The sequence below is a fragment of the Balaenoptera musculus genome, chromosome 21 (genome assembly GCF_009873245.2).
Source record: "Balaenoptera musculus isolate JJ_BM4_2016_0621 chromosome 21, mBalMus1.pri.v3, whole genome shotgun sequence".
Taxonomy (NCBI): domain Eukaryota; kingdom Metazoa; phylum Chordata; class Mammalia; order Artiodactyla; family Balaenopteridae; genus Balaenoptera; species Balaenoptera musculus.
This window is the reverse complement of record NC_045805.1, coordinates 26,503,299-26,531,023: the sequence shown is the minus strand read 5'-3', so window position 1 is coordinate 26,531,023 and position 27,725 is coordinate 26,503,299. Positions and strand designations below refer to the sequence as shown.

General features: G+C 40.9%; 2 protein-coding genes and 1 non-coding gene across 3 annotated transcripts; 1 reads left to right on the top strand and 2 right to left on the bottom strand.

Moving 5' to 3' along the window:
• Window positions 1-2,209: 2,209 nt before the first annotated feature.
• On the bottom strand, window positions 2,210-2,313 carry LOC118888110. Its single transcript, XR_005018253.1, has one exon. It is a non-coding gene; the product is annotated as a small nucleolar RNA U13 (small nucleolar RNA).
• A 277-nt stretch (window positions 2,314-2,590) lies between these two features.
• Window positions 2,591-17,898, top strand: TTI2 (TELO2 interacting protein 2). Its single transcript, XM_036838607.1, has 7 exons — window positions 2,591-3,689; window positions 4,759-4,945; window positions 5,464-5,556; window positions 14,500-14,687; window positions 14,766-14,909; window positions 16,593-16,755; window positions 17,685-17,898. The coding sequence occupies exons 1-7, from the start codon at window positions 3,043-3,045 to the stop codon at window positions 17,787-17,789; spliced, it is 1,527 nt and encodes a 508-aa protein (XP_036694502.1). The 5' UTR covers window positions 2,591-3,042; the 3' UTR covers window positions 17,790-17,898.
• Window positions 15,951-27,703, bottom strand: MAK16 (MAK16 homolog). The gene is made up of 10 exons (XM_036838610.1): window positions 27,606-27,703; window positions 25,226-25,275; window positions 25,024-25,133; window positions 24,858-24,922; window positions 24,520-24,671; window positions 23,725-23,779; window positions 20,360-20,434; window positions 19,509-19,622; window positions 18,690-18,755; window positions 15,951-18,528 (listed from the first exon to the last, which is right to left on the bottom strand). Exons 1-10 carry the CDS (start codon window positions 27,618-27,620, stop codon window positions 18,334-18,336), a joined length of 897 nt encoding a protein of 298 aa, XP_036694505.1. The 5' UTR covers window positions 27,621-27,703; the 3' UTR covers window positions 15,951-18,333.
• Between the last annotated feature and the right edge of the window lie 22 nt (window positions 27,704-27,725).

Here is a 27,725-nt window from a genome sequence, read left to right as displayed (position 1 = left end):
TGTGTAAAATATACATGCGACAGCATATAATTAACAATACCGGTATTATTACTAACAGTTACTATTACTAAATGCAGTTTGATTTCTTTGCCATTCCTTTCTGTTCTGAGGGTAAGTCCCACTAAGGATATACAGTCAAAATCATGAGTTTTAAAGTCAGTTTCTTATTTTTCCATGCAGCTATGCCAGTAACTTGAAATATACTTTGATTCATGACTTTTTTTTTTAGGAAATACTTTGCATTTTCTTTTAAAAAATAATTATGTAAAGTACTTACATGATGCCAAAGTCAAAACTATAAGACAGAGTATATGGAAAGAAGGCTAGCTTCCACACCCATTTTTTTCACCTTGTTCTTTTCTTACATATAACCCTTTTTTTATTAGTTTGTAATTTAGTCGGCCATTGCTGCTTCTTTAAAATGTGAGCAAATGCACCACACCTTTCTTAGGAGAGAAGCAACATATACATGGTCTCAGCCTTGCTTTTTTCACTTAAACAATATATCCTAGCGTTCCATGGCCTCCACAGAGATGGTCTTCATTCCTTTGTACGGCGGCACAGAACTGCATTGTGTGGCTGTACCGTGCTTTATTCAGCCAGTCCTCTGTGGATGGACATATGGGTTCAACAAACATCTACTGCATAACTAAACTGTGCCAGGCACTGCAGAGCAAGGCATGGTGTCTGGCCTCAGGAAACTCAGAGTGTAGAGGGGGTGAACGCTTGCAATACAAGTACTTTCCTAAGGGAGTGAGATCTTGGATCCACTTAGCACAAAGGGCACGTGGAACAGGGAAGACAGTGTCCCACACAGGAGGGATACAGTAACTGTCTGTGGATTGCCATCTTGCTCCCATAGGGGTCAATATCTGGGAAATCTTAATATGGGAGAATCCCCTTGGGAGGAGTTTTTAATCAATGTTTGAAATTGCTTAGAAAATCATGAGTGCCACCAGTTGGTCGGAGAACGGAAGACCAAGGGAAAGACATAGAGAGGAAGGGTCCTAACCATAAAATTCCCCTGAAAAGATAAAATGTAAGTTAATACAGAAGCTGTGGTTTAACAATAAGAACTAACACCTGTATAAAATTGACCACGGACCAAAAATTGCTCTAAGCCGTTTAAGTATATTCAACTTTAACAATTCTAAGAAGTAGGGACTATTACTACCCACATTTTACCTTTAAAAAAAATTCAGGCACGGAGAGGGTGCCGAACTTTCCATCAAGGTCACAGAACGGGCGAGGGGCGGGTAGCAAGGAAGCACTTGCAGTCAAGACCCGCAGATAGAGTATCTGTAAGCGGTGCTGTCTCGAAGGCGGGACGAAAGCCCTTAAGTCTCCCTTCACTCCAATAGCCCCCTGGGGACCAGAGCCTACTCTAGACACCCCCCCGGCGCGGCCCCTCCGCCCCAAGATCCGAAAACCCCTCAGGTCATGCTCTAGACGCCTTGGGGGTCGGAGACCAGAAGAATTCTAAAGCCCAGAAGCAACCTGCGGGACGGGGGGCGGAAACTAAGCCGGCCGCCCGGGCAGCGTGGGTTTGAGCCTCGGCCGGGGGCCGCATGCCGCGGATGCCTCCCCGAGAAGCGACGAGACCTGCTCTCCACCTCCTCCCCGTGTCCGCCGCCCGTTTCTCAGCGCTTCCGCCCACGCCTTGGCGCAAATACAGTGTGCTTCCCCGGGCACCTACCACACAACGGAAGTTATGAGAAGTCACCGGCAAACACCCAGGGAAGGCCGGGGACGGTGACCGGCCCACGGGGAACCCAAGGTGTAAAGTTCTCAGCTCCATCGTCAGAGAACCCGCAGCAAGAGACCAGCCGAGACAAGGACTCGCACAGGGCCCTTAGCTCCTCCCGCTCCCCCCTCTCCTACCACTTAGAAGTGCCGACCCCGCCCCGAGAGCCGCCGGGACACCCGCGGGCGAACCTAAGCCGCACCCCGATTAGCAGTGTTTCTAGCTAAACTCCCGTTGTCGCAGACGATTTTTAAACTTCTCGCTTCCCAGCGACTTAAGTTTTTCCTTTTTTGAAAGCCCACGGTAATCAACATTAAACAGCTAGCTGTAGAATTAAAACCAAAGCCAACGCAGAACTCGACAAGCACGCTTTGCAACCACGTACTAGACACACAAAAATAACTAATATCAGCAACCAAACGATACCTATACCATCGCAAAATTAAAAAGATCCTTCATAGTTCACGTCAGACTGGTAATGTGCCAGAGTCGTAACAAGGTTGGAAGGAGGCACATGTCACACAAGCGCGTGAACACCCAATCATCACGCTTATGAACTACAAAAGGATCAACGTGACTGGTCGGCTAAGGAGCCCCGGGTACGACCCACTAACTTTACAGTAAAGGTGACAGATGTAGTGCATATTTACTTAGACTTGATATAAAAAATCCTGTATATTTTATCACGATCACCGATATTGCCTGATATTTCTTTTGTTTCTACCTCAGTAAGTGAAAACAAAACAAAATAGCGATGCGGCTATTATCCATGCAAATATACTCTCCATAGCTCCACCCTCTCTTGAACCCGGGTCGCTATTGCTTTACGGTAGTATGTCGTGAAATGACGGAGCGTAGCCGCGGTAATGGCGGAAGCTAGCCTTGTGCTTTGCGGTAACAACGTTTGCTAAGTCGGATACTGTTAGGCGCAGGCGTGTGGCAAAGGCTGCAGGTAACGGCGGCCGTGTTAGTGTCACGCCTTAGAGATTTATTTCTTAGGCTCCTTGGGATTTTCTGTTTGTTTGTTTGTTTGAGTCTTCAGAGAGGCAAGAGTAATTTCTCCCCTCCCCTGTTGGAAATCTGAGATTCTGTTACTCCCAGAGAACCCCCTTTCCCGCATCTTTTCCTTTATACCTTTACTCTTCTGCGGGCTAGACTCTCCCTCGGTCCTCCAAGACGTCTCGCCGTTTTATTTGATTTTAGTTCTGTTCTTTGAGAGAATCCCAGCCCCGGAGTTATCTTTCCTTCCCTCTTTAGCGGATCCCCTCCCGCCTCCATCCTCGTCCTCGGTCTGAGGCATGGAGCCTCACGGCTCTCGGGAATCCCCACCCCGGGAGGGCTCTTCCTTTCCTGGACGGTGGCCTTCCTCCGCCCTCGGACAGGCCTTCTCCCACATCTTGCACCAGTTTGCCGGCCAGGAATCCCGACGGGGCAAGGCCAGAAATGCAGCTCTTCGGGACCTCAGTGCTCTACTAGAAGCCAAAGAATGTGATCAGTTATTTGAGGGGAGTGACACCTCGCTCCGTGGAATGCCCGAGATGCTGGGGCAGGTGGCAAAAGCCCTGGGGAAGTATGCAGGTCCTCCCGAGGGGCCGGAAGGGGGAAGTGATCGTCACTCCGAAGTGGCCGAGAAAGCGGCAGCAGTTGGGTTACTCTTCCTTAAGCTGTTGAGGAAAGTTGAGACCGCTAAGAATTCCTTGGTTTGCCCTGCATGGAAGGCAGGCCTCCGTCACTTGGCAGGACCCGTCTATATTTTTGCCGTCACACACAACTTGGAGCAACCGTGGACCAGCCCAAAATCTCAGGGCGTCGCTGGACAGGTGCTCGCCTTACTGCTTCAGGTTACCGAGTGTGGTTCTGTGGCTGGATTCCTCCACGGAGAAAATGAAGATGAGAAAGGGAGATTTACTGCGGTCATGGGGCTTCTCAAACCCGATTTGAATAAGTGAGTACTCCTGCCGTAAGGGCCACCGACTTAAGCTTCAGCCTAATGTTTTAGAAGGTTAGAGCTCAAAGGAGTCTTGTTTCTGCATCAACGACATAAAGGTGTTGTAAGCCCAGAACGGTTGTGATTGTGATGACATTAACTCGGTAGTGGCAAGTTCGACATTAGAACCCAGGTCTTCAGACTTGATTTTCTAGTGCTTTTTCCAGTCCTGACAACTGCCGTGAAATTGGAAGTTCTGTCCCATTTATTTAGACTTAACTTTCTTCAGTTAGGTGGGGTTGGGGATTCGGAGATTTAAACTTTGAGAAGATTTAAACTTACGGTTTGAATTTAAACTTAGGGATCTTGGAACTCATCGCTAGTTATTAGATATGGAAGCATGTTTGGGATGAAAAAATAAAAGTCCTTTAGATTGCTGTTAGCTAAAGTATTTTCTGTGAGTTTCCACTTGCTACTTCGTACATTTGTGTTTGTGACCCTGGAGCGATGAGAAAAAAGTGAGTACATAACTGTTTTTTTACCAGGAACGTGGAGGTAAAAGCCTTAGTTTTGAGGACGTCTGGTGCTTCTTTTTATTGCTTCTGAATAGGACCAGTTTCATTATTTACAATATAAAGATAACACTACCTGTTACACCGTATTTGAAGATTGGTTGAGTAATGTGTGTAAACTCACTTCATAAGCTATAAATTGCTGTTTGAATATTGATTCATTTGCTCCCATGTGGTAATAATAATAATAATAGTGATACTGAAGACATTTCCTTTCCTCCTCTCTCCCTTCTCAACACTTTCTCACTGTAACCACCACCATCACCACAGATTCTTTACATAGCTGTGGTTATAACTGGCTACTTTTCATCAGATATTCTTTAGACCCAGAGCCCTGGGTGATAAATGTATTTAGTGTAAGTTCTGTAAGTTATTTTGATCTAAATCTTAAGAATGTATGTTGTTAACATCAAGAGTTATCTTATGTGGGATGTATTTTTTTTCAAGTACAAGAAAATACATTTAGCTTGAACTGGACACCATGTCACTTAATGTGGTTTCACATTTCCATTTAGGGACTCCTGGAAGAATAACCCAGCCACCAAACATGTTTTCTCATGGACTCTGCAAAAGGTCACTCGACCCTGGCTGAGCCAACATCTGGAAAGGGTACTTCCCCCATCATTGCTCATCTCAGATGACTATCAAACCGAGAACAAAATCCTGGGTGTCCACTGCCTCCATCACGTTGTGCTAAATGTGGTAAGTGGCCTCCGTTCTCTGTCTTCTGTACCGATGGCGCAGGCTGAGTCTTCATGGCCATTCCTCGTTCATGTCATCACTGCTCTGCTGTTGCCTATGTCTATATCTTTTATTAACTGGCTTTCTTTTAATGCTGTCATGTGACTCTCAATTCACTAATTTATATTTTTCTCTCTGTATTTTCCTCTGCCAACCTAGTAGGTTGTATCTCATAGGTGATGTATATAAGAAACATAGACCGTCGTCAAACTGAAGAACCAGACTTTGAGTCATTAACAGCTGACTTGCAAGGAAATAAAATTCAGAAGCTGAAAGGGATTATACCCAAATGTGCAAGCTATTACTCAAGGAAACTGCTTTTCTTTTTTTTTTTAACTGTGTATTATGGATCTTTTAAAATATACACAGAAGTAGAGAGAGTGGTATAATGAATCCCATGTACCATGTTCAATCTCAAAAATTATCAACATTTTGCCAACCTTGGGAAGCTTTTAATTGGGTAATTTGTTTGATTGCAGCCAGCTGCTGATTTGCTGCAGTACAACAGGGCCCAAGTCCTATACCATGCCCTTTTCAACCACCTGTACACACGGGAGCACCACCTCATTCAGGTAATGGTAAGATTTGTTCATAACTCTGAGTCTGAGCTCTCAAATTTGAGTAGAAGGTGGCACTATGTGAATAAGAATAGTTGGTACACATTTTTCTCTTCTTGGAAGGTGAAGATGATAACTGAGAGCCATTGACAAGTTGAAAATATGGGGGTAGCAAATGACTAGTGAAAATGTCTCAGTCCCAAGAGGCATCCACATTCCTGAGTCTCCACAGAAAAGCCAGTGTTTTGTCTTCATCTGGGTCAATTATATGTCACTTGGGGGCAGCTTTATGTCTGAAAAAGTTCTATTTTTTATTTTTAACTTTTTTTTAGTCTCACCTATTTATGAGCAAAAGAGAGATGGGTTCTTTTTTTTTCTTTCCTTTTTCTTTTTTTTCTCTTTTTGGCCACACAGCTTTCAGGATATTACTTCCCCAACCAGGGATTGAACCCGAGCCCCCTGCAGTGGAAGCGCCTAGTCCTAACCACTGGGCTGACCAGGAACTCCCAAAAAAGTTCCATTTTTATTAATTTAAGTGTCCTTCCTTCTGGGCTGCTTTTATATCAACACACACTCTGGGAACGCCTTGTATGTTGGGTTTTTTGTGTCATTTATTCTTTCATCCAGTAGACATTGAGTACCTACTGTGTGCCAGTAACCATTGTAGGTTCCAAGAATGAATGAGTCGGACAGGGTTTCTGACTTTAAGAAATCCTTTGGAGAGACATTTATGCAAATATATGTACTGTATATATAAATACAATACAGAGTAATAAATCTATTAAAAGTTTTCTGTAAAGTGCAGTGGGTGTTGAACAGTAGGCAGCTAACGAGGTTTGGTGGTATTGGGTGGTTTTAAGAGGATCGGGTAAGGAGGTGATATTTGTTTATAAAGGATGAATAAGAGTTTCAGGCATGGTGTTTGGAATGACACCAGGACAGACGTAAACGATAGGGTCCTGGGCAGGCTGCGGTGCACAGCTTCTGCTGTGAAGAGACCTTCAAGCTGGCGGAAGAGTAAGACGTGGAGATCACCTTCCTCCCCACAAATACATCAGAAATACATCTACATGTGGAACAACTCCTACAGAACACCTACTGAACCCTGGCAGAAGACCTCAGACCTCCCAAAAGGCAAGAAACTCCCCACGTACCTGGGTAGGGCAAAAGAGAAAAGAAAAACAAGAGACAAAAGAATAGGGACGGGACCTGCACCAGTGGGAGGGAGCTGTGAAGGAGGAAAGGTTTCCACACACTAGGAAGCCCCTTCTCGGTGAAGACTGCGGGTGGTGGGAGGGAAGCTTCGGAGCCACGGAGGAGAGCGCAGCCACAGGGATGCGGAGGGCAAAGCAGAGAGATTCCCGCACAGAGGATCAGTACCGACCAGCACTCACCAGCCCGAGAGGCTTGTCTGCTCACCAGCTGGGGCGGGCAGGGACTGGGAGCTGAGGCTCGGCCTTCGGTCGGATCCCAGGGAGAGGACTGGGGTTGGCTGCATGAACACAGCCTGAAGGGGCCTAGTGCGCCACAGCTAGCTGGGAGGGAGTCCGGGAAAAAGTCTGGACCTGGCTAAGAGGCAAGAGACCATTGTTTTCGGGTGCACGAGGAGAAGGGATTCAGAGCACCACCTAAACGAGCTCCAGAGACGGGTGCGAGCCGCGGCTATCAGCGCAGACCCCAGACACGGCATGAGATGCTAACGCTGCTGCTGCCGCCACCAAGAAGCCTGTGTGCAAGCACAGGTCACTCTCCACACCTCACCTCCTGGGATCCTGTGCAGCCCGCCACTGCCAGGGTCCTGTGATCCAGGGACAACTTCCCTGGGAGAACACACAGCGAGCCCCAGGCTAGTGCAACGTCATGCTGGCCTCTGCTGCCACAGGTTTGCCCCGCATCCGTACCCATCCCTCCCCCCGGCCTGAGTGAGCCAGAGCCCCCGAATAAGATACTCCTTTAACCCCATCCCGTCTGAGGGAAGAACAGACGCCCTCAGGCAACCTACATGCAGAGGCAGGGCCAAATCCAAAGCTGAACCCCGGGAGCTGTGCGAACAAAGAAGAGAAAGGGAAATCTCTCCCAGCAGCCTCAGGAGCAGTGGATTAAATCTCCACAATCAACTCGAAGTACCCTGCATCTGTGGAATACCTGAATAGACAACAAATCATCCCAAAATTGAGGTGGTGGACTTTGGGAGCAACTGTAGACTTGGGGTTTGCTTTCTGCATCTAATTTGTCTCTGGTTTTATGTTTATCTTAGTTTACTATTTAGAGTTTATTATCATTGGTAGATTTGTTTATTGATTTGGTTGCTCTCTTCCTTTTTTTAAAAAATATATACTTTTTTCCTTTTTCTCTTTTTCTGAGTGTGTATGTGTATGCTTCTCTGTGTGATTTTGTCTGTATAGCTTTGCTTTTACCATTTATCCTAGGGTTCTGTCTGTCTGTTTTTTCTTCTCTTTTTTTTTTTGTATAGTTTTTAATGCTTGTTATCATTGGTGGATTTGTTTTTTGGTTTGGTTGCTCTCTTCTTTCTTTCTTTTTTTTATTTTTAACAATTAAAAAAATTTTTTTATTTTAATAATTTTATTTTACTTTATTTTTCCTTCTTTCTTTATTTTTTTTTTCTACCTTTTCTTCTGAGCCATGTGGCTGACAGGGTCTTGGTGCTCCGGCCGGGTGTCAGGCCTGTGCCTCTGAGGTGGGAGAGGCAAGTTTAGGACATTGGACCACCAGAGACCTCCTGGCCCCATGTAATATCAGTCGGGGAGAGCTCTCCCAGAGATCTCCATCTCAACGCTAAGACCAAGCTCCATTCAACAACCAGCAAGCTACAGTGCTGGACACCCCATGCCAAACAACTAGCAAGACAGGAACACAACCCCACCCATTAGAGAGGCTAAAATCATACTAAGTTCACAGCCACTTCAAAACACACCACTGGATGTGGTCCTGCCCACCAGAAAGACAAGATCCAGCCTCATCCACCAGAACACAGGCACCAGTCCTCTCCACCAGAAAGCCTACACAACCCACTGAACCAACCTTAGCCACTGGGGGCAGACACAAAAAACAATAGGAACTATGAACCTGCAGCCTGCGAAAAGGAGACCCCAAACACAGTAAGTTAAGCAAAATGAGAAGACAGAGAAATACACAGCAGATGAAGGAGCAAGGTAAAAACCCACCAGACCAAACAAATGAAGACATAATACGCAGTCTACCTGAAAAAGAATTCAGAGTAATGATAGTAAAGATGATCCAAAATCTTGGAAATAGAATGGAGAAAATACAAGAAACATTTAACAAGGACCTAGAAGAACTAAAGAGCAAACAAACAATGATGAAAAACACAACAAATGAAATGAAAAATTCTCTAGAAGGAATCAATAGCAGAATAACTGAGGCAGAAGAATGGATAAGTGACCTGGAAGATAAAATAGTGGAAATAACTACTGCAGAGCAGAATAAAGAAAAAAGAATGAAAAGAATTGAGGACAACCACAGAGACTTCTGGGACAACATTAAATGCACCAACATTCGAATTATAAGGGTCCCAGAAGAAGAAGAGAGAAAAAAGGGGACTGAGAAAGTATTTGAAGAGACTATAGTTGAAAACTTCCCTAATATGGGGAAGGAAATAGTCAAGTCCAGGAAGCACAGAGAGTCCCATACAGGATAAATCCAAGGAGAAACACGCCAAGACACATATTAATCAAACTATCAAAAATTAAATACAAAGAAAAAATATTAAAAGCAGCAAGGGAAAAAAAATAACATAAAAGGGAATCCCCATAAGGTTAACAGCTGATCTTTCAGCAGAAACTGCAAGCCAGAAGGGAGTGGCAGGACATATTTAAAGTGATGAAAGGGAAAAACCTACAACCAAGATTACCCAGCAAGGATCTTATTCAGGTTCAATGGAGAAATTAAAACTTTTACAGACAAGCAAAAGCTAAGAGAATTCAGCACCACCAAACCAGCTTTACAACAAATGCTAAAGGAACTTCTCTAGGCAGGAAACACAAGAGAAGGAAAAGACCTACAATAACAAACCCAAAACAATTAAGAAAATGGTAATAGGAACATACATATTGATAACTACCTTAAATGTATATGGATTAAATGCTCCAACCAAAAGACATAGACTGGCTGAATGGATACAAAAACAAGACCCATGTATATGCTATCTACAAGAGACCCACTTCAGACCTAGGGACACATACAGACTGAAAGTGAGGGGATGGAAAAAGATATTCCATGCAAATGGAAATCAAAAGAAAGCTGGAGTAGCAATTCTCATATCAGACAAAATAGACTTTAAAATAAAGACTATCACAAGAGACAAAGAAGGACACTACATAATGATCAGGGGATCAACCCAAGAAGAAGATATAACAATTGTAAATATTTATGCACCCAACATAGGAGCACCTCGATACATAAGGCAAATGCTAACAGCCATAAAAGGGGAAATCGACAGTAACACAATAATAGTAGGGGACTTTAACATCCCACTTTCACCAATGGACAGATCATCCAAAGTGAAAATAAATAAGGAAACACAAGCTTTAAATGATACATTAAGCAAGATGGACTTAATTGATATTTATAGGACATTCCATCCAAAAACAACAGAATACATTTTCTTCTCAGGTGCTCATGGAACATTCTCCAGGATAGATCATATCTTGGGTCAGAAATCAAGCCTTGGTAAATTTAAGAAAATTGAAATTGTATCAAGTATCTTTTCCGACCACAACGCTATGAGACTAGATATCAATTACAGGAAAAAATCTGTAAAAAATACAAACACATGGAAGCTAAACAATACATTACTAAATAACCAAGAGATTACTGAAGAAATCAAAGAGAAACCAAAAAATACCTAGGAACAAATGACAATGAAAACACGACAACTCAGAACCCATGGGATGCAGCAAAAGCAGTTCGAGGAGGGAAGTTTATAGCAATACAGTCCTACCTCAAGAAACAAGAAAAATCTCAAACAACCTAACCTTACACCTAAAGCAATTAGAGAAAGAAGAAGAAAAAAACCCCCAAAGTTAGCAGAAGGAAAGAAACCATAAAGATCAGATCAGAAATAAATGAAAAAGAAATGCAGGAAACGATAGCAAAGATCAATAAAACTAAAAGCTGGTTCTTTGAGAAGATAAACAAAATTGATAAACCATTAGCCAGACTCATCAAGAAAAAAAGGGAGAAGACTCAAATCAATAGAATTAGAAATGAAAAAGAAGTGACAACTGACACTGCAGAAATACAAAGGATCATGAGATTTACTACAAGCAACTATATGCCAATAAAATGGACAATCTGGAAGAAATGGACAAATTCTTAGAAAAGCGCAACCTTCTGAGACTGAACCAGGAAGAAACAGAAAATATAAACAGACCAATCACAAGCACTGGAATTGAGACTGTGATTAAAAATCTTCCAACAAACAAAAGCCCAGGGCCAGATGGCTTCACAGGCGAATTCTATCAAACATTTAGAGACGAGCTAACACTTACCCTTCTCAAACTCTTCCAAAATTTAGCAGAGGGAGGAACACTCCCAAACTCATTCTACAAGGCCACCATCATCCTGATACCAAAACCAGACAAAGATGTCACAAAAAAAGAAAACTACAGGCCAATATCACTGATGAACATAGATGCAGAAAACCTCAACAAAATACGAGCAAACAGAATCCAACAGCACATTAAAAGGATCATACACCATGATCAAGTGGGGTTTATCCCAGGAATGCAAGGATTCGTCAGTACATGCAAATCAATCAATGTGATAAATCATATTGACAAATTGAAGGAGAAAAACCATATCATCTCAATAGATGCAGACAAAGCTTTCAACAAAATTCATCTCCCATTTATGATAACCCTCCAGAAAGTAGGCATAGAGGGAACTTACCTCAACATAATAAAGGCCATATATGACAAACTCACAGCCAACATCGTTCTCAATGGTGAAAAACTGAAACCGTTTCCTCTAAAATCAGGAACAAGACAAGGTTATCCACTCTCACCACTATTATTCAACATAGTTTTGGAAGTTTTAACCACAGCAATCAGAGAAGAAAAAGAAAAGGAATCCAAATCGGAAAAGAAGTAAAACTGTCACTGTTTGCAGATGACATGATACTATACACAGAGGATCCTAAAGAAGCTACCAGAAAACTACTAGAGCTAATAATGAATTTGGTAAAGTAGCAGGATACAAAATCAATGCACAGAAATCTCTTGCATTCCTATACACTAATGATGAAAAATTTGAAAGAGAAATTAAGGAAACGCTCCCATTTACCATTGCAACAAAAAGAATAAAATACCTAGGAATAAACCTACCTAAGGAGACAAAAGACCTGTATGCAGAAAACTATAAGACACTGATGAAAGAAATTAAAGATGATACAAACAGATGGAGAGATATACCATGTTCTTGAATTGGAAGAATCAGCATTGTGAAAATGACTATACTACCCAAAGCAATCTACAGATTCAATGCAATCCCTATTAAACTATTAATGGCATTTTTCACAGAACTAGAACAAAAAATTTCACAATTTGTATGGAAACACAAAAGCCCCCGAATAGCCAAAGCAATCTTGAGAAAGAAAAACGGAGCTGGAGGAATCAGGCTCCCGGACTTCAGACTATACTACAAAGCTGCAGTAATCAAGACAGTACGGTACTGGCACAAAAACAGAAATCTAGATCAATGGAACAGGATAGAAAGCCCAGAGATAAACCCACACACATATGGTCACCTTATGTTTGATAAAGGAAGCAAGAATATACAATGGAGAAAAGACAGCCTCTTCAATAAGTGGTGCTGGGAAAACTGGATAGCTACATGTAAAAGAATGAAATTAGGACACTCCCTAACACCACACACAAAAATAAACTCAAAATGGATGAAAGACCTAAAGGTAAGGCCAGACACTGTAAAACTCTTAGAGGAAACCATAGGTAGAACACTCTATATGACATAAATCACAGCAAGATCCTTTTTGACCCAACTCCTAGAGAAATGGAAATAAAAACAAAAATAAACAAATGGGACCTAATGAAACTTAAAAGCTTTTGCACAGCAAAGGAAACCATAAAGAAGACGAAAAGACAACCCTCAGGATGGGAAAAAATATTTGCAAATGAAGCACCTGACAAAGGATTTATCTCCAAAATATACAAGCAGCTCATGCAGCTCAATATGCAAAAAACAAACAACCCAATCCAAAATGGGCAGAAGACCTAAACAGACATTTCTCCAAAGAAGATATACAGATTGCCAACAAACACATGAAAGGATACTCAACATCGCTAATCGTTAGAGAAATGCAAATCAAAACTACAATGAGATATCACCTCACACCAGTCAGAATGGCAATTGTCAAAAAATCTACAAACAATAAATGCTAGAGAGGGTGTGGAGAAAAGGGAACCCTCTTGCACTGTTGGTGGGAATGTAAATTGATACAGCCACTGTGGAGAACAGTGTGGAGGTTCCTTAAAAAACTAAAAATAGAACTACCATACGACCCAGCAATCCCACTACAGGGCATATACCCTGAGAAAACCATAATTCAAAAAGAGTCATGTACCACAATGTTCATTGCAGCTCTATTTACAATAGCAAGGACATGGAAGCAACCTAAGTGTCCATCGACAGATGAATGGATAAAGAAGATGTGGCATATATATACAATGGAATATTACTCAGCCATAAAAAGAAACGAAATTGAGTTTTTTGTAGTGAGGTGGATGGACCTAGAGTCTGTCACACAGAGTGAAGTAAGTCAGAAAGAGTGAAACAAATACCATATGCTAACACATATATATATGGAATCTAAAAAAAAAAAAACGTTCTGAAGAACCTAGGGACAGGACAGCAATAAAGACGCAGACGTAGAGAATGGACTTGAGGACACGGGGAGGGGGAAGGATAAGCTGGGATGAAGTGAGAGAGTGGCATGGACATATATACACTACCAAATGTAAAATAGCTAGTGGGAAGCAGCCGCATAGCACAGGGAGATCAGCTCGGTGCTTTGTGACCACCTAGAGGGGTGGGATAGGGAGGGTGGGAGGGAGACGCAAGAGGGAGGAGATATGGGGATATATGTATATGTATAGCTGATTCACTTTATTATACAGCAGCAAGTAACACAAGAATATAAAGCAATTATACTGCAGTAAAGATGTTAAAAAAAAAAGTTTCAGCTATGGGGGGTGTGCAGAGAACATTCTGAAGACAGAAGAAACAAGTTACATAAAATTAGAAGTCGAAATTACCTTGTTTCTTATTTTATGCCTAGTCTCCCTCCTCCCACCTCAGCCTGTCACCTTTCTTTTTTAAATACTATTTTTGGTTTTGAGAACGCAGGCTGTGCTAACAGCCAGAAAGGTGTTAGGGCTCTTGAGCCGGTGATTTAAAAAAAAAAAAAATAAAGGAAAGAGGAAAAAAGATGTAAAAGAAAAAACAAAGATCCCGGGATAGCTAAAAGGGAGTGCCTAGACACTGAAATTTCAGATAGGGCTGTCAAAGTGGATACAAATAGGATCATCTGAGATTCTGTTTGGGAGTGGTTTTATTGTAAATACTTGTGAATATCACTTAGACTCAGGAATTGACTGACAGTAGACTTAGACTCCTAAGTTTTGGATTAAAGTCTTAACTCTGCTATTCTTCCAATTTTATAGATTAGCAAAGAATCATCCTGAGGAGAAGGTATTAACTTGAGACGGTCCGATGGAGATAAAAGAATGTAAAAAAAGTTTGAAAATGTAAAGTAATATACATTAAACTTATTACTAGACTGTTTTAGAATTCTATGACATGGACCCCAAGGATGGTAGATTAGTGGAAGTTGCTAGAAAAATCTGAGTGTTGTGAACACAAATTAGTTTACTACAGGTCCTTTCTATTACTTCCTCCTAGGCTGTGCTCCTGTGTCTGCTGGATTTATTCCCCATCCTGGAGAAAGCCCTGCACTGGAAGGGAGATGCAGCCCGACCCAGCACACACTGTGACGAGGTCCTGCAGCTGATCCTGACGCACATGGAGCCCGAGCACCGCCTTCTCCTACGCAGGACTTACGCAAGAAACCTACCGGCTTTTGTGAAGAGGTGAGCCCCAGGGCAGCTGGGCGTGGCCATACGCCTCAACTTCACTCTTTGGACTCACATTTTCTCTGTCATTTTTAGGTTGGGGATCTTAACTGTCCGGCACTTGAAGAGGCTGGAGCGAGTCATCATTGGTTATCTGGAGGTTTATGATGGACCCGAGGAGGAGGCTAGATTGAAGATATTGGAAGCCCTAAAACTTCTCATGCAGTATACTTGGCCCAGGTATGACAGCCAACAGACAGGTGTGCTAAGAGGGGCAAAACTCAGCCAATACTCCCTTCAGAACTTGCCCAGATGTACATTCAGTACAAAGTATTGAGGACGTGCCATATATTTGAATACCTCCTGTTTTTCCATACCAATTGGATTTTGAACTGTGAAAGTGGCACTGAAAAGATATAGTCAGTTCCTTCAGGTGTACATTTCTCTGGATTTATAATGCATATTAGAATTTTAAAGGCCATTTAGCAGTGCTACAGTAGACGTACTTAACTTTGTTCACCCTAATGTTTCTTAAATCTGATTGAGAATGGAGCACTCATAGCACATCACTGAACATCTGCAGTGATCAGAATACTGATCTGGGATATATTTGCTTAGCATTCCAACTCTGGCTCGAGGTAGGTGTCCCGAACAGCAAGCTGGAACCCAAACATGTTGGGTCTGCAGAAGGCTCTCTTGCATGAAATAACAATGTTTAATTCAGTGAGAGTCCAGTGCCTCAGCAACATGTGTGTGTCTCTGTTCTGAGCCGTATTCTCTCATCTCCTCATAATGTACACCCCAGTCACATTTGTAACGAGGTTGCATTTATTTGCTGACTGTCTTTCTCCTCTGCTGAACGAGAAGCTCCAGGAGGATGGAGGACTGACCCCTTTAGCACACTGAGAACTCCAGAACTTACTCACAACCTGGTATTAAGTACACAGATTTTTAAAGTGACTGGAATAGATGCATGAATGACATTGAATCAGACTAATACTGTCCAAGTAGAAGAGGTCGGCAAGCAAATGTAGAGGTCAGAAAATGAATGTCAATTATGGAGGGGCGGGGCCTGGGGAGTGGGACACAGCAAGCTGTGTGCTGAGTGATGACAGGTGAAGGGCTGAGCAGCACACAAGTTACAGGAAACCACTCGATGTTTTTTAGATCAAGATGAGGGATGCAAACTTTCCTTCTCCCAGTCACATTTCTGCCCACAAACATAGTTTACTTACATTTTCACACTACAAGTTGAATTATTTTTCAGCTTCCTTAAGGCTTTTTATTTTTTTATTGTGGTTAAAAAATACATAAAATTTACCATTTTAAAGTGTACAATTCAGTGGCATTAAGTGCATTTACAATTTTGTGTAATCATTATCATAAAAACTTTTAGAAACACTAAGTAGAAGTAAATAGACTGGGCCTAACTGGTGGTAATCTAGGATCTAGAAATATAGTGACAGAAAACTCAAACTGACAAGTCTCAAAAGCCAAGCTTATTTCCCTCACTGTATTTTTAATCTCCAGGCCTAAGACCGCATCAAAGCTAAAGAACTATGGGCCATTTCCTGTTCTCTGGTCAAAAGTATAGGCCCCTGGTAAGGAAGGTCCCAGTTCTCCCTTTCCAGGAGGGGCTGTTTCCTTACGGTAGGACCATGCTTCTGGAAGGAAACTAGGTATTCCTGGGCAGGCCAGAATGTCAGTGTGTATGGGCAGCGTGCTGTAGAAAAAAACAAGGGCCTTGAAGTTCAGAAATCTGGAGTCTGGTCTCTAGTTCTGCTTCCAGCTTGTGGTCTTAAATTTTGACTTCAGTTCCTTCATTTATGAAATGAGGGTTTTCTACTGGATGGCCTTTGAAGTCTCTTTCAGTTTTAATAACCTGATTCGGAGTCTGAACATCATTTTTCTTCTTGATTCCAGAGTTCCCTGTAGACTTGTGGTCTTACTGAAGGCTCTCTTGAAACTGATATGTGATGTAGCAACGGATTCAAGCCTCACACCCGAATCTGTTAAGAGCGCCTTGTTAGAAGAGGCCACAGACTGCCTGATTCTCCTGGACCGCTGCTCTCAAGGACAGGTGAAGGTAAGGGACAGTCTGCGACTTGGTTTCAGATAGGCTTCTTCATCCTCAGGTAATTCCTGTGATTCTAATTTACATTTACGTGCCTGACCACGTCTGTAAATGAACATGGGGGGTTCGCGTCTCTACCTCTGAGCCTTCTAGCCTTCAATGGAGTTTGATTAATACCTTATTCTTCCTTAAAAGCTATTCAGAACTGTTTAGACCAAAAGGCAAGAGGATCAGTGGATATTTCTGGAGCCAGGACAGAGAATGGGCAAAAGGATCATGATCAAGAATTTGTAAAATTTAAGTTCTGTTCTAGTGGTCTGAGTGAAAAAATAAAAAGGTTGAAATAATGGGCTATAAACCAGCAAGGAGTAATAATTTAGGTAGAATAAGTAATTCAGTTTACCAGAAATCTTTCCACTTTTTCAGAGGCAACTGTGTTTTCCACATGCTTATTTATCCACGTGGGAATTCTTCCTTTGGTCTCATATTCCGCAGAAGTTAACTTCTCAAAGCCATAGCATATAATAGCTGTGTGTCCACGTGTACATAATTTATAAATTATTGTCTCATTTCTTACCCCATTTAGAAATCTTCAATTGAAAGTTATAAGGCAGCATGAAAAGAAATTCATATCCTAAAAATATTTAGGGGTAGCATGGTTTATTCAAATTATTTCATCTTGGCTTTTTAATCTTGGCCACTTTTCAAGCCCTAGATTTAATCTGATTCACCCTGACTGGTAGTAAGCTGCTTCTTTGTGCTCCAGTAGGACATTTCCGTTTCTAAAGTTACACCTGTTCTGTGAACTGTGCCCTAGTGTCATCCGTCCTTCCCTTCTTTGAGTATGGTACCAAGAAAGAACAACCAAGGTAAAAGGAAAACACATATCAAACAAACAAACAAACAAAAAAAAACAAAGACTGTTTGGTTTGATGTTTCAGGGTCTCCTGGCTAAAATCCCCCAAAGCTGTGAAGACAATAAGGTGGGGAACTATATCCGAAGAGTGCAGCAGGTTTCTGAAGGCGCTCCCTACGATGCAACTTAAGACTTGTATTACTTTCCTGAAGAGGAAAAGATTTTCTTTCTGTTCCAGTTGTTTTAAATGGAATTATTTCAGGAAAAAGGTATATTTATATTAAACATTATAACTTAGATCTTCTTTTTCCTTCTTTCCTTTTTACTCCCATAGAAGTAGGGAAAAGAGAACATGAAAAAATTGAAGTCTGGACATTTCTAAATAAAGGGGGGAGGGGGAGGAATGCAGGGGGAGGATACCAAGGAAACGGGTGGGTAGCATTTAAAATTTAGAAATATTTACACCCACAAACTCATCTGTTATGTTTCTTGGGCTCAAGCTGTTACTTCAGCACATGTAACAATGCTATAAAAATACTCTGTTCACAATTTAGGCTTTTCTCCACTCCCTCCCAGATTTTTTGCCCCACAGAAGTAGCATAAATATTAAAAACACAAATATTGTGTTAAAAACAAGATAAAGAGCAAAACCCAGAAGTGTGTATGTGTTTAAGATAAAAAAAAGGGAAGAAGTTCAAGATGTCCAGTCCTGTTTATAAACGTCTGAAGGGAAATCACGTGGTTTTGGCCTTGGCCTCGGGCTCTGTCTCCAGCTCGTACTCTATCTCTACATATGCTTTTTTCCTCCTCCAAGGTCCTTTCAAGGGTGCTTTGCCATTGTGTTTAGTGTCAACGGCCTTTTCTTCTTCCTCACTGGAGGATTTATCATCCTGATCTTCATCACCGCTGGCGTCCAGTTTATCCATGTCCTAATATGGGGAGGGAAAAAAATGGGAAAGACACTAGATTCATTCCCCAAACTGCCTATTTAGAACTAAAGCTAGAGAATTTATCTGCTCTGTGTGACCAGAACTTCCCTTCCTCTTTTTTGTCTGAAGCCAAAGGACAGATTTTTACCCATGAACCTCACCTCAAAATCACTTATGTCACTCTCATCAACTTCATCATCTTCCACAAACTCTCTTTTTCCCACATCCTAAAATAAAATGTAACTGTTATGTTCAAGATACATAATGAAAATTTAGACATCTGGTTTTATTCTTTGATAAGTGCATCAATAACATAAACAGAATGAGAGTCTACTTACTAGGCAACCAAAATCAACTTATTTCCAAGTTTAATACTTCTGAATTTAAAACACTTTAGGGATATCAATTCTCATGCCTGATTTAAATCATTAGAGATAAAACATCCTAATTTTAAATGGTTAAAGTCAATATACAGTACAAGAACAAACAATTCTTTGCACATTCAATGAAAACTATTAAGTTCAAATATTAAAAAATAGTTTACTACTAGGAAAAGTTACACCTGTGTACCTGTGTGAGTCTATTGTGAATCTACCTGTTAAATTTGCCCTGTACCTAAAAATACTATCATTTAAGTACTTCTCCTATATTAACAGTAAAATTAAGCCCTTTGTAAATTTCAGTAGGTTCCTTAATGTTATATTCCCTCAGCTAATAAGGACCCTTCATTTGTCATCTTGCAGGAAAAATTTTAGAATGCTAATAAATAAGATCAAATTGTCAATGCATAAATAGTTTGTTGGCTGAACCTGGAGAACAAAGCAGCCACTACTGAACCAAATTAATCAAAAATGATAGGAAAAAATAATCAAATATCTATTTTGGATTAGGGAAATGAAAATGATATTCTGTCTCAGTTGCATAAAAATAGATCTCATCCCATAGATTACTGCTTGACAAAGCAAAAACACAAAGCTTACTTCTTCATCTTCTTCGTCATCTTTTTCCTCAGCAACTGAAGAGTCACTGTCTGCCTCCTGCTGTTCCAGGGCCTTGTCGAAGGCATGGATGGGGAAGTTGTAGATGTCGCCATACTAAAGAACATAAAGTGGGCCAGCTTTAACCACATTTGGATCTTATGCTTGAAGTCCACTGTCCAACAAGTGTATTATTTTCCTCAGTGATTAAACAAGGATAATTAGTAATATTACTTACTATATTATTTTCAGGCCTAGAGCCAGCAGTGTCTTTCAAAAACCCATATTTGACATTTAAATAATCAGCGATCAATACCAAACAGGCACCTTCCATGAAGGATGGATACCAGATCACTTAAAACTTAATAGTCTATAAAACCCATGGATTGGAACAAATGTAATTTTGCTGATAAAGGGGAAATAGTAAGGAAAAAGTAAATTTTATTCATGTTGTTTCTGTAAATGACATTAATTTTTCAAAAGACAATAAAAATTCATTTTAAAGAACCTTAAAAGACTAGGATGACTAGGCAGGAGGACCAACACTGTGTGGCTTTTATAGAGAGATCTGGAATTGTTGTGTTTGGGAGGAGGAGTTGGGAATAATGGCAAAAAGGAAAGGTCTCTCTACTGAAGTATCGAGGGTAACTTAAGTATTTTATGTGCTTGATCAAGGAACTAAAATGAGGAAGCCAGGGCCTATATGATATTTATTTTATTCCAGTAATAAAATCAAGGTGAAGATCTTTCTAGCATCTTTAAAAATAAAACACATTTCCCACTATTCCTACATTTCCTAGCATATTACCACCTAACAAATAAAATCTGTACCCCAGAGTTCCTAGCTTTCTCACCGTATCTTGTTTCAGTCTCTCCAGCAATTCCTTTTCGATGGCGTTGTCCAGCTGAGCAGCTATTAACGCCTTTTCCTATAAGAGAAAAAGAGCAAACCCATTTACTTCATTAGACTCATTTTTCAGCCTGTAGAAGTCGGAGAAATCAAGTTTTTATGTGAAACATGTAATCCCCTTTTCCCTCTTACTGTAATAGGAACTTCTGCCTGTCCAACCAGATATATATATATCTTTTTAAGAATTCCTATGGCTTTATGAATAGATTTTTTAAAATAGTTTGATCATTTAATTTTTTTTAAATTTATTTATTTGGTTGCACTGGGTCTTAGTTGCGGCTCGTGGGCTCCTTAGTTGCGGCACGCGTGTGGGATCTAGTTCCTGGACCAGGGATCGAAACTGGGCCCCCTGCATTGGGAACATGGAGTCTTAACCACTGCGCCACCAGGGAGGTCCCTTACGAATAGATTTCTAAATTACATTCTACAAAGCCTTTGACAGATACACAAAGCAAGTAGGTCTACATACATTTAAGTGTCTCAGAAAATTAGAAGTCCTGAAGCAGACTCCATAAATGCTGCGAAAAGGAAACAGAGACCTTCACCCATTTACGTTTTCTAAAACCATGTTAGATTCCATGTGATAGATAGAAAGTAGATCAAAAAATCTCTTCAGTGGTCTTTTGTAGGAAATGATACATGGTATCAACCTTTACACAAACAAAACATAAAAATGTAACCTCAATCTACCTTTCTTGCCAAAGACTGTGCATTAATTTGAGAGTAAAAATCATAGAGAAAGTTAGTGTCACACACTGAAGCTATGTTAGGGTGAACAATGCACAGGATCAATTACAATGCAGGGAGACTGGGAGCACACAGAGCAGTTAGAAGGTTCCTGTGATCTACGTTTTTCTCTAAAGCGGGTGCTTACACCTCAGGGGTGATCCACTGCGATGTAGCAAGCAAATATTCACAACTTTTTTGTATATTTTTTTCTTTAAGATATTAACTATTACACATTTTTATGCATACTGACATAGCTGCCTTGACTCTGTCCATAAAGGAAATAGTTGTGTGTCACATTACAGTGAGCAAGATATGCCAAGGGAAAAAATACTGCACAAAGAGTTTGAAAGTGGTGGTCTCACTCCTTTATTCAGATTATTGCAGCCTATAGCTATTTGCTTGGTTAAGTGGATTCATAGATGATATTGAGTACTTTGCAATAAGATAGGGAGTAGTTTTAAAGATGTATGCTGGTTATTTAATGGTTTAGTACTTTAAAAAGAGTTGTAGAACTTAAAGAACCATGCATTTTTCACAAAAAGAAAAATGTTCCAGATTTGTCAGCCTTTTCTAAGATGACAGATGGCTGTCAGCAGTATGTAATGTAGCAAAAGTTTTTCTGTTTTTTTTTTTTAATTTATTTAATTTATTTATTTTTGGCTGCGTTGGGCCTTCGTTGCTGCACGCGGGCTTTCTCTAGTTGTGGTGAGCGGGGGCTACTCTTCATTGCAGTGCGCGGGCTTCTCATTGCAGTGGCTTCTCTTGTTGCAGAGCACCAGCTCTAGGCACACGGGCTTCAGTAGTTGTGGTGCACAGGCTTAGTAGTTGTGGCTCGCAGGCTCTAGAGCACAGGCTCAGTAGTTGTGGCGCACGGGCTTAGTTGCTCCGCCGCATGTGGGATCTTCCCGGACCAGGGCTCGAACCCGTGTCCCCTGCATTGGCAGGCGGATTCTTAACCACTGCGCCACCAGGGAAGCCCCTGTAGCAGAAGTTTTAAAAAATAAATACACTCACTCTGTTCTTTCAAAGGAAAGACAATATTTTAACAGTGAGTTTGAAAGAATTGTTTTTCCAAAAAAAACTTGTTCTGTGGCTAGAACATTTAAAAAAGTGATTACATCTATATGTGACATTGCTGAAAACGTGTCTTCTATAAAAACTGCAATCACACACTTAAAAAATTTGGAAACGGAATTTTCTAACCCATTTAAAAATCTTCCAAATCTATTTCAGAGGGCTTCAAACTTATTTGGTAAAAATAGAAAATTTTAATTTCTTCTGAAAGATTTGCAAGAATGCCTGTTTTGACTCAGGGAGGATGAAAACTCACTAGCCAGATTTAAACAAAAATGTCTGCATAATTGGTGGTGGAGAATGAAAAATGAACAGCAAGTACTAAATGCAGGCACTCAAAAATGCCCTCCTTTCTCTCTGTCTCTGAGCTCTCTATCACTTATGACAGCCCTTAAAGGCAAATTTACACTGCTGAGAACCAAAACTTCACTTCACTACATCACAAACTTTTACTTATAATACACCTATTAGTGCAAATATACATGTATAATAACATTTACAAGTAATATATTGGGGAGCATATGTTCAAAAATTTTATTGATGGGGTGAGTGATCAAAAAAGTTTGGAGATTCAATCCCAGGTTTCGGCACCAAAAAAATAAGTTTGGAGACCAATGATATAACAGGTTTGAGATACAGAACTCTGTGACTAATGGAAACAAAAGCATCAAGATTATTAAAGCTATTCCTTGATAGGATATGACAAATGATGAGGTAAATGTCTGTTGGTGGAAGGATGGTAAGCAAAGCAAATAGCTAGAATGACTGAAAATGTGAACTTGTCAGGAAAAGCTAATTCCTGGGTCTTAAAAGCATAAGAATACTCAGCCTGAGTGAGGTCTCATGAGGTGGAGTGGCAGACTGCTCTCTGTGACAAAGGCTGGGATTTCCTGACTAGATTATCCATGGACAGCAAAATATTACCATCACTGTTCACTACTTCAGTAACAAAGCTGACACGTTTACTTCAAAGAAACAAATAATCCCAATTAATCCCTACCAGCAATTTCAGAACCCCCAAAACCCAGTTAGATGCCTAATATGACCTGAACCGACATGAGGCTCCTTAAAAAAATTTTTTAAATTCCATCTAGTGTGGATTCATCTAGTGAAACACTGTTATATTTCACTGCACAACTACTAGTGTGTTTAATGAGAATGCTCAAAACCGGCTGAGGGTAATATGTAAAACATAAGATTGGCAACATACCAGAATTCTAAATCTGACCTCAAGAATTTCAGACAAGGAGTTGTGGATCTCTATTTAAGGTATTTTTTCTGTTCTCCGTTACACACACCCCCAAAGTACCCACATTTTAACCTGCCCTGAAAGTCATAATCTTCAGATATGGAATATCAGATAGCATATGCAACTAATACTGTTGTCCATGATCTAGGGCCTGAACAGTTCACAGACAGCAGTGACTGAATCGTTCTCATGAGCCCTGACTACACAGCCCTACCCTCAATGAAAATACAGAACCTACGATTATCAGAATAAGTTACCTCTCTTCTTTTTTCCCTCCGTTCCACCTTCTTACTCAAAGGAACAAGTTTCCTCCTATGGGAAATAAAACACATGATCAGAGACCCCAAGTACATGTTCTATATGTTCCTTTAAAAAAAAAGAAGAAAAAAAAGGATTGGAATTGATTTTGTAGGGCTCAGCTAAATATAGCAAGTTACATAAAATTTTCTAGATAGTTAATGCTATAAAAAGTCAGGCATTTTTACATATATTTGACATTGTTCATATACGTGGCTGTTTTTGTTTCTTTAGGCATCCTGAAACTTCTGAGGGTGTTTACAATGCTAAAGATTAATGCTTCTGCAAGCTAAGAAAAAATAATTTTCTACAGAAGACTGACATCTCTAGCTTTCTCTGCAGGTCACAATGAATTAGGGCCTATCACTCCTTAAAGACGGCATGCAATTAATTCTGTGGATCTCATATCACTTTAAAAAATAAGTTTTCAGTGAACCCAGAGTAAAGTTCTTACACTCCATTTCACATTTTTTAGATCAGTTTCAACTCCCTAATTTTAGGATTCCCTCAGGGTTATAAAGACAGTTTTCTGAAGCTGATAATCAAGTTGTACTCTACTGTTTTTAAAATCCTGCAAAATTAAAGGGCACAACTTTAATCTGTGGTAAAGCTGCTGCTGCTTAGCATGTCATAAAAAATTACCCAAAGTTGAACTTAACAGAAAACATTATTAGAGGTTTCACAATATCTCAGCTTCATAATAAGATGCATGGAAAGGTAATTTAAAAACAAATAAATGAACGATCAGTACTTACTGTCGCTTTAGTGTAAGTTTTCGAATTCGAATTAGGTACTGGGTGATCTTGGTGAATCTCTGCTTACATTTGTGTCGAATGAAACGGGGCCAGTAAATCAGATTTTCATCTATTTGCTCCAGTGCTTTCTCATAGTTTTTATGAAGCCGGACCTGTTAAACAGAAAGGAAGCTTGAAGGGCAAGGGTAATATTAAGTCTTCACTGTTAACAACACTTATGGGGCCTAATAAGGATGGCTCCAAGAATTTAAGGTAGATGTGGTCAAGGAAGTGAGAAAAGCATGTGGCCTTTTTGCTCTTGATCAATGGTCGTCATGATTTTATGTTCTAAGTCTTACCCGTTCCCAGAGACGCCTAGGGAAAGCTGCTCGTTCTATAACCTTCATATACAAGTAGCACTGTCCTGCAGGATAAATAGTTTTATTATTATTTACGGAGAGACTAAAGAATATCCTTTTAAAAGCTGTTGAGTATTTCTCTTGGAAGTTAAAACCGAGGAGTTACCTTTCTCTTCTTTGATAGTGGCATACTGACTGTTTGCCAGGGGACAGGACGACCGATTACACAGTCCAGTCAGGCTGTATTCATTTCTGCAAAAACTCTGAGTCTTGGTTCTAGAATGAGAGGAAAAGAGCAAAGATTATAAGATGGGATGCCAAGAGGGCAACTGATGGAATCTATATCCAAGTTGAAAATCTAGACTCACCTTATTTTGAAGGAACAAAATTGCTTGTTTCCTAGTGTATCCCAGATAACCTGCAAGACAAAGTAGGAACCCATTTCAATTGCTCTTACCTAACAGATGCCATATTAATCCAAGAGAACAATACGCTAGGGCAGCACCCTGCTTTCCTGAGGAAACGAGTCTTTGAAGAATGAGAGGACAAAGAAATGCTTTGTAAAATAGTCTGATTTATTTGTTTTTTTTACACAAATAACAGATTCTTGTAGGAAAAGTAAATACAAATTAGCGATAACCATAACCTTACTGCCCAGAGATACAATTTCGTAGTATTTTAATTTGTATATTATACCAACTAGCATGCCTACATGTATATTTTAAATGATATGAGATTATATATATAGTAGTGACTTTTTTTTTTAATGTGTTCATTATGCATCGTCACACACTACTAGATTTTTGGATATACGTACCACACATACCATGATTTTATCTCATTGACAAGGAAGATCCTCTGTTGCTAGCCTCCACTAACTCATATGCTCTATATTCATTCAGCATTTATTGTACACTTAATACTTATGTAAGACACTGACATTTCAAAGTCCTGACACACAGGAGGCACTCAGGCACATGCTGAATGAAGGAAGGTACAATCCTTAAAAAGTTTTTTCTTTCTAGCTACAGAAAGAGATGTAAACAAAGCATCACAAAGCAGCAATCTAAATGCCACAGTAGAGGTGTGTAACAGCATGAGAGCCTTTGAGTGAGCTGCCTTGAGGAATTGGGAAAGGCTCTAAAGTAGTTAAAGGGAAAACCACAAAGAAGCGTTAAAGAATGGAACAACATTTTTGGAATTTTACAGGATGTGTGTTTGGCAGGGGATGGCGGGAAACAGGTAAGAGGAAATGAAACTGGAGAAGTAGGAGCTTATTCTGGTTTGTGGCTTTAAATATCATCTCCAGGTTGATGACTCCCAAACTGTCATCTCCTGGTCAGACTTCTCTTCTGAGCACCAGATTTGTATATACATGCAGCTGCTTACTTGACATCTCCACTTGAATGTCTAAAAGGCATCAAACACATTCACAGGTCCAAATGGAGCTCTCAATTCCACACCTCTCAAAAGAATACTGGGTTCCTTCCCTAGTCTTCCCCACCTCCATAAATAAAACCACCACGGAACGGTTTGTTCAAATCCAAAAATCCCTTGATTTTTCCCTTCTTCATTTCATCCATAACCAAGTCTTGCCAGTTATAATGATAAAACAGATCTCTAATTCATCCATTTCATGACCACTCCCACCTTAGTTGAAGCTACTTTCATCATGCTCTAGTCTCCTTGCTTTCATTCTTTCCCTCCTTCAAAAGCCTTTCGCACAACTAGAGACCTTTATCACAAACGTAAATCAGATGTCACTTCTCATTAAAAAAAAGGCTTAAAACACCTCCTCCAAGACTCTACATGATCTTGTCCTGCAAAGATATCCAACTTCACTCCCTACCTTTCTTCCCTTGATTTCTATAATACAGTCACACGAATGTCCTTTACTACATTCCTTCTCTCTTACCTCCAGATGTTTGTGCTTTACTGTTCTTACTGCCCAGATTGATTGCTTTTCCCTCAGCCCCCAGTGGCGGTTCCTTCTCATCTTTTAGATCTCGCCTCAGATACCTTCTATTCAGAGAAACCTTCCCTAATCAGCTCTATCCGAAGTGGTCTCTCCTCATCACTCTCTACTTCATCACCCCGATGTTTCTTTCATAGTAGTATTAGACGGTTCAACTGTATTTAATTTGTTCACGTGTTTACTGTCTCCCCCGCCAGAGCTCCAGTAAAATAGAGGTCTTTTGCCTGGCTTAATAACAACCAAATCTCCAGTAATTACTCTTGGCACACTGTAGGCGCTTGAGTATATCTCATACAAATAACTAAACGAATAAATCTAGGATGCTTCCAAAATTTTGACGCGGGCAGAGAGTGGAGCAAACGTAAAAAAAAAACAAACCTAACACAGGAAAAGCAAGCTTTAAAGTACCGTGCACGTGGTTGAAAAGGATGCTTAAATTTGGTGTCTAAGCTTCACCGTACCGTCCCCCAGGCCGCCACCCACCCCCGCCACCTCCCGAGTCCCCAGGGGACCATACGCAAAGTCCTTCCTTGCTAGGCACCAAGGACTGGATACACCGACCCTGGGGGTTGAGGTGGCGGTGTCCTGACCCCTTAACCCCGAAGGGCCCGGGTAGACACGTGAGAGCCCCAGGCTCGGAAATCAGGGCTCTGGAAGCCTCGCTTCCGGAGCCACCCGACGCTAACGGGCTAGCTGAGTAGCTGGCTTCTGAGTCTCCTAAAGCGAGCGACACACACTTCATAAAACCCGAGTGGCAGCGCAAGAGGACTCACATCATCTGACTGCATCTTGTCAGCGGTTCAGCGGGCTCAGCCTGGCCAGGGCAGGGAAGCAACCATGCTGCTTCCGGAGAATCACTTCCGGGGAGCCCAGTCTCGCCTATCGCGAGAGTT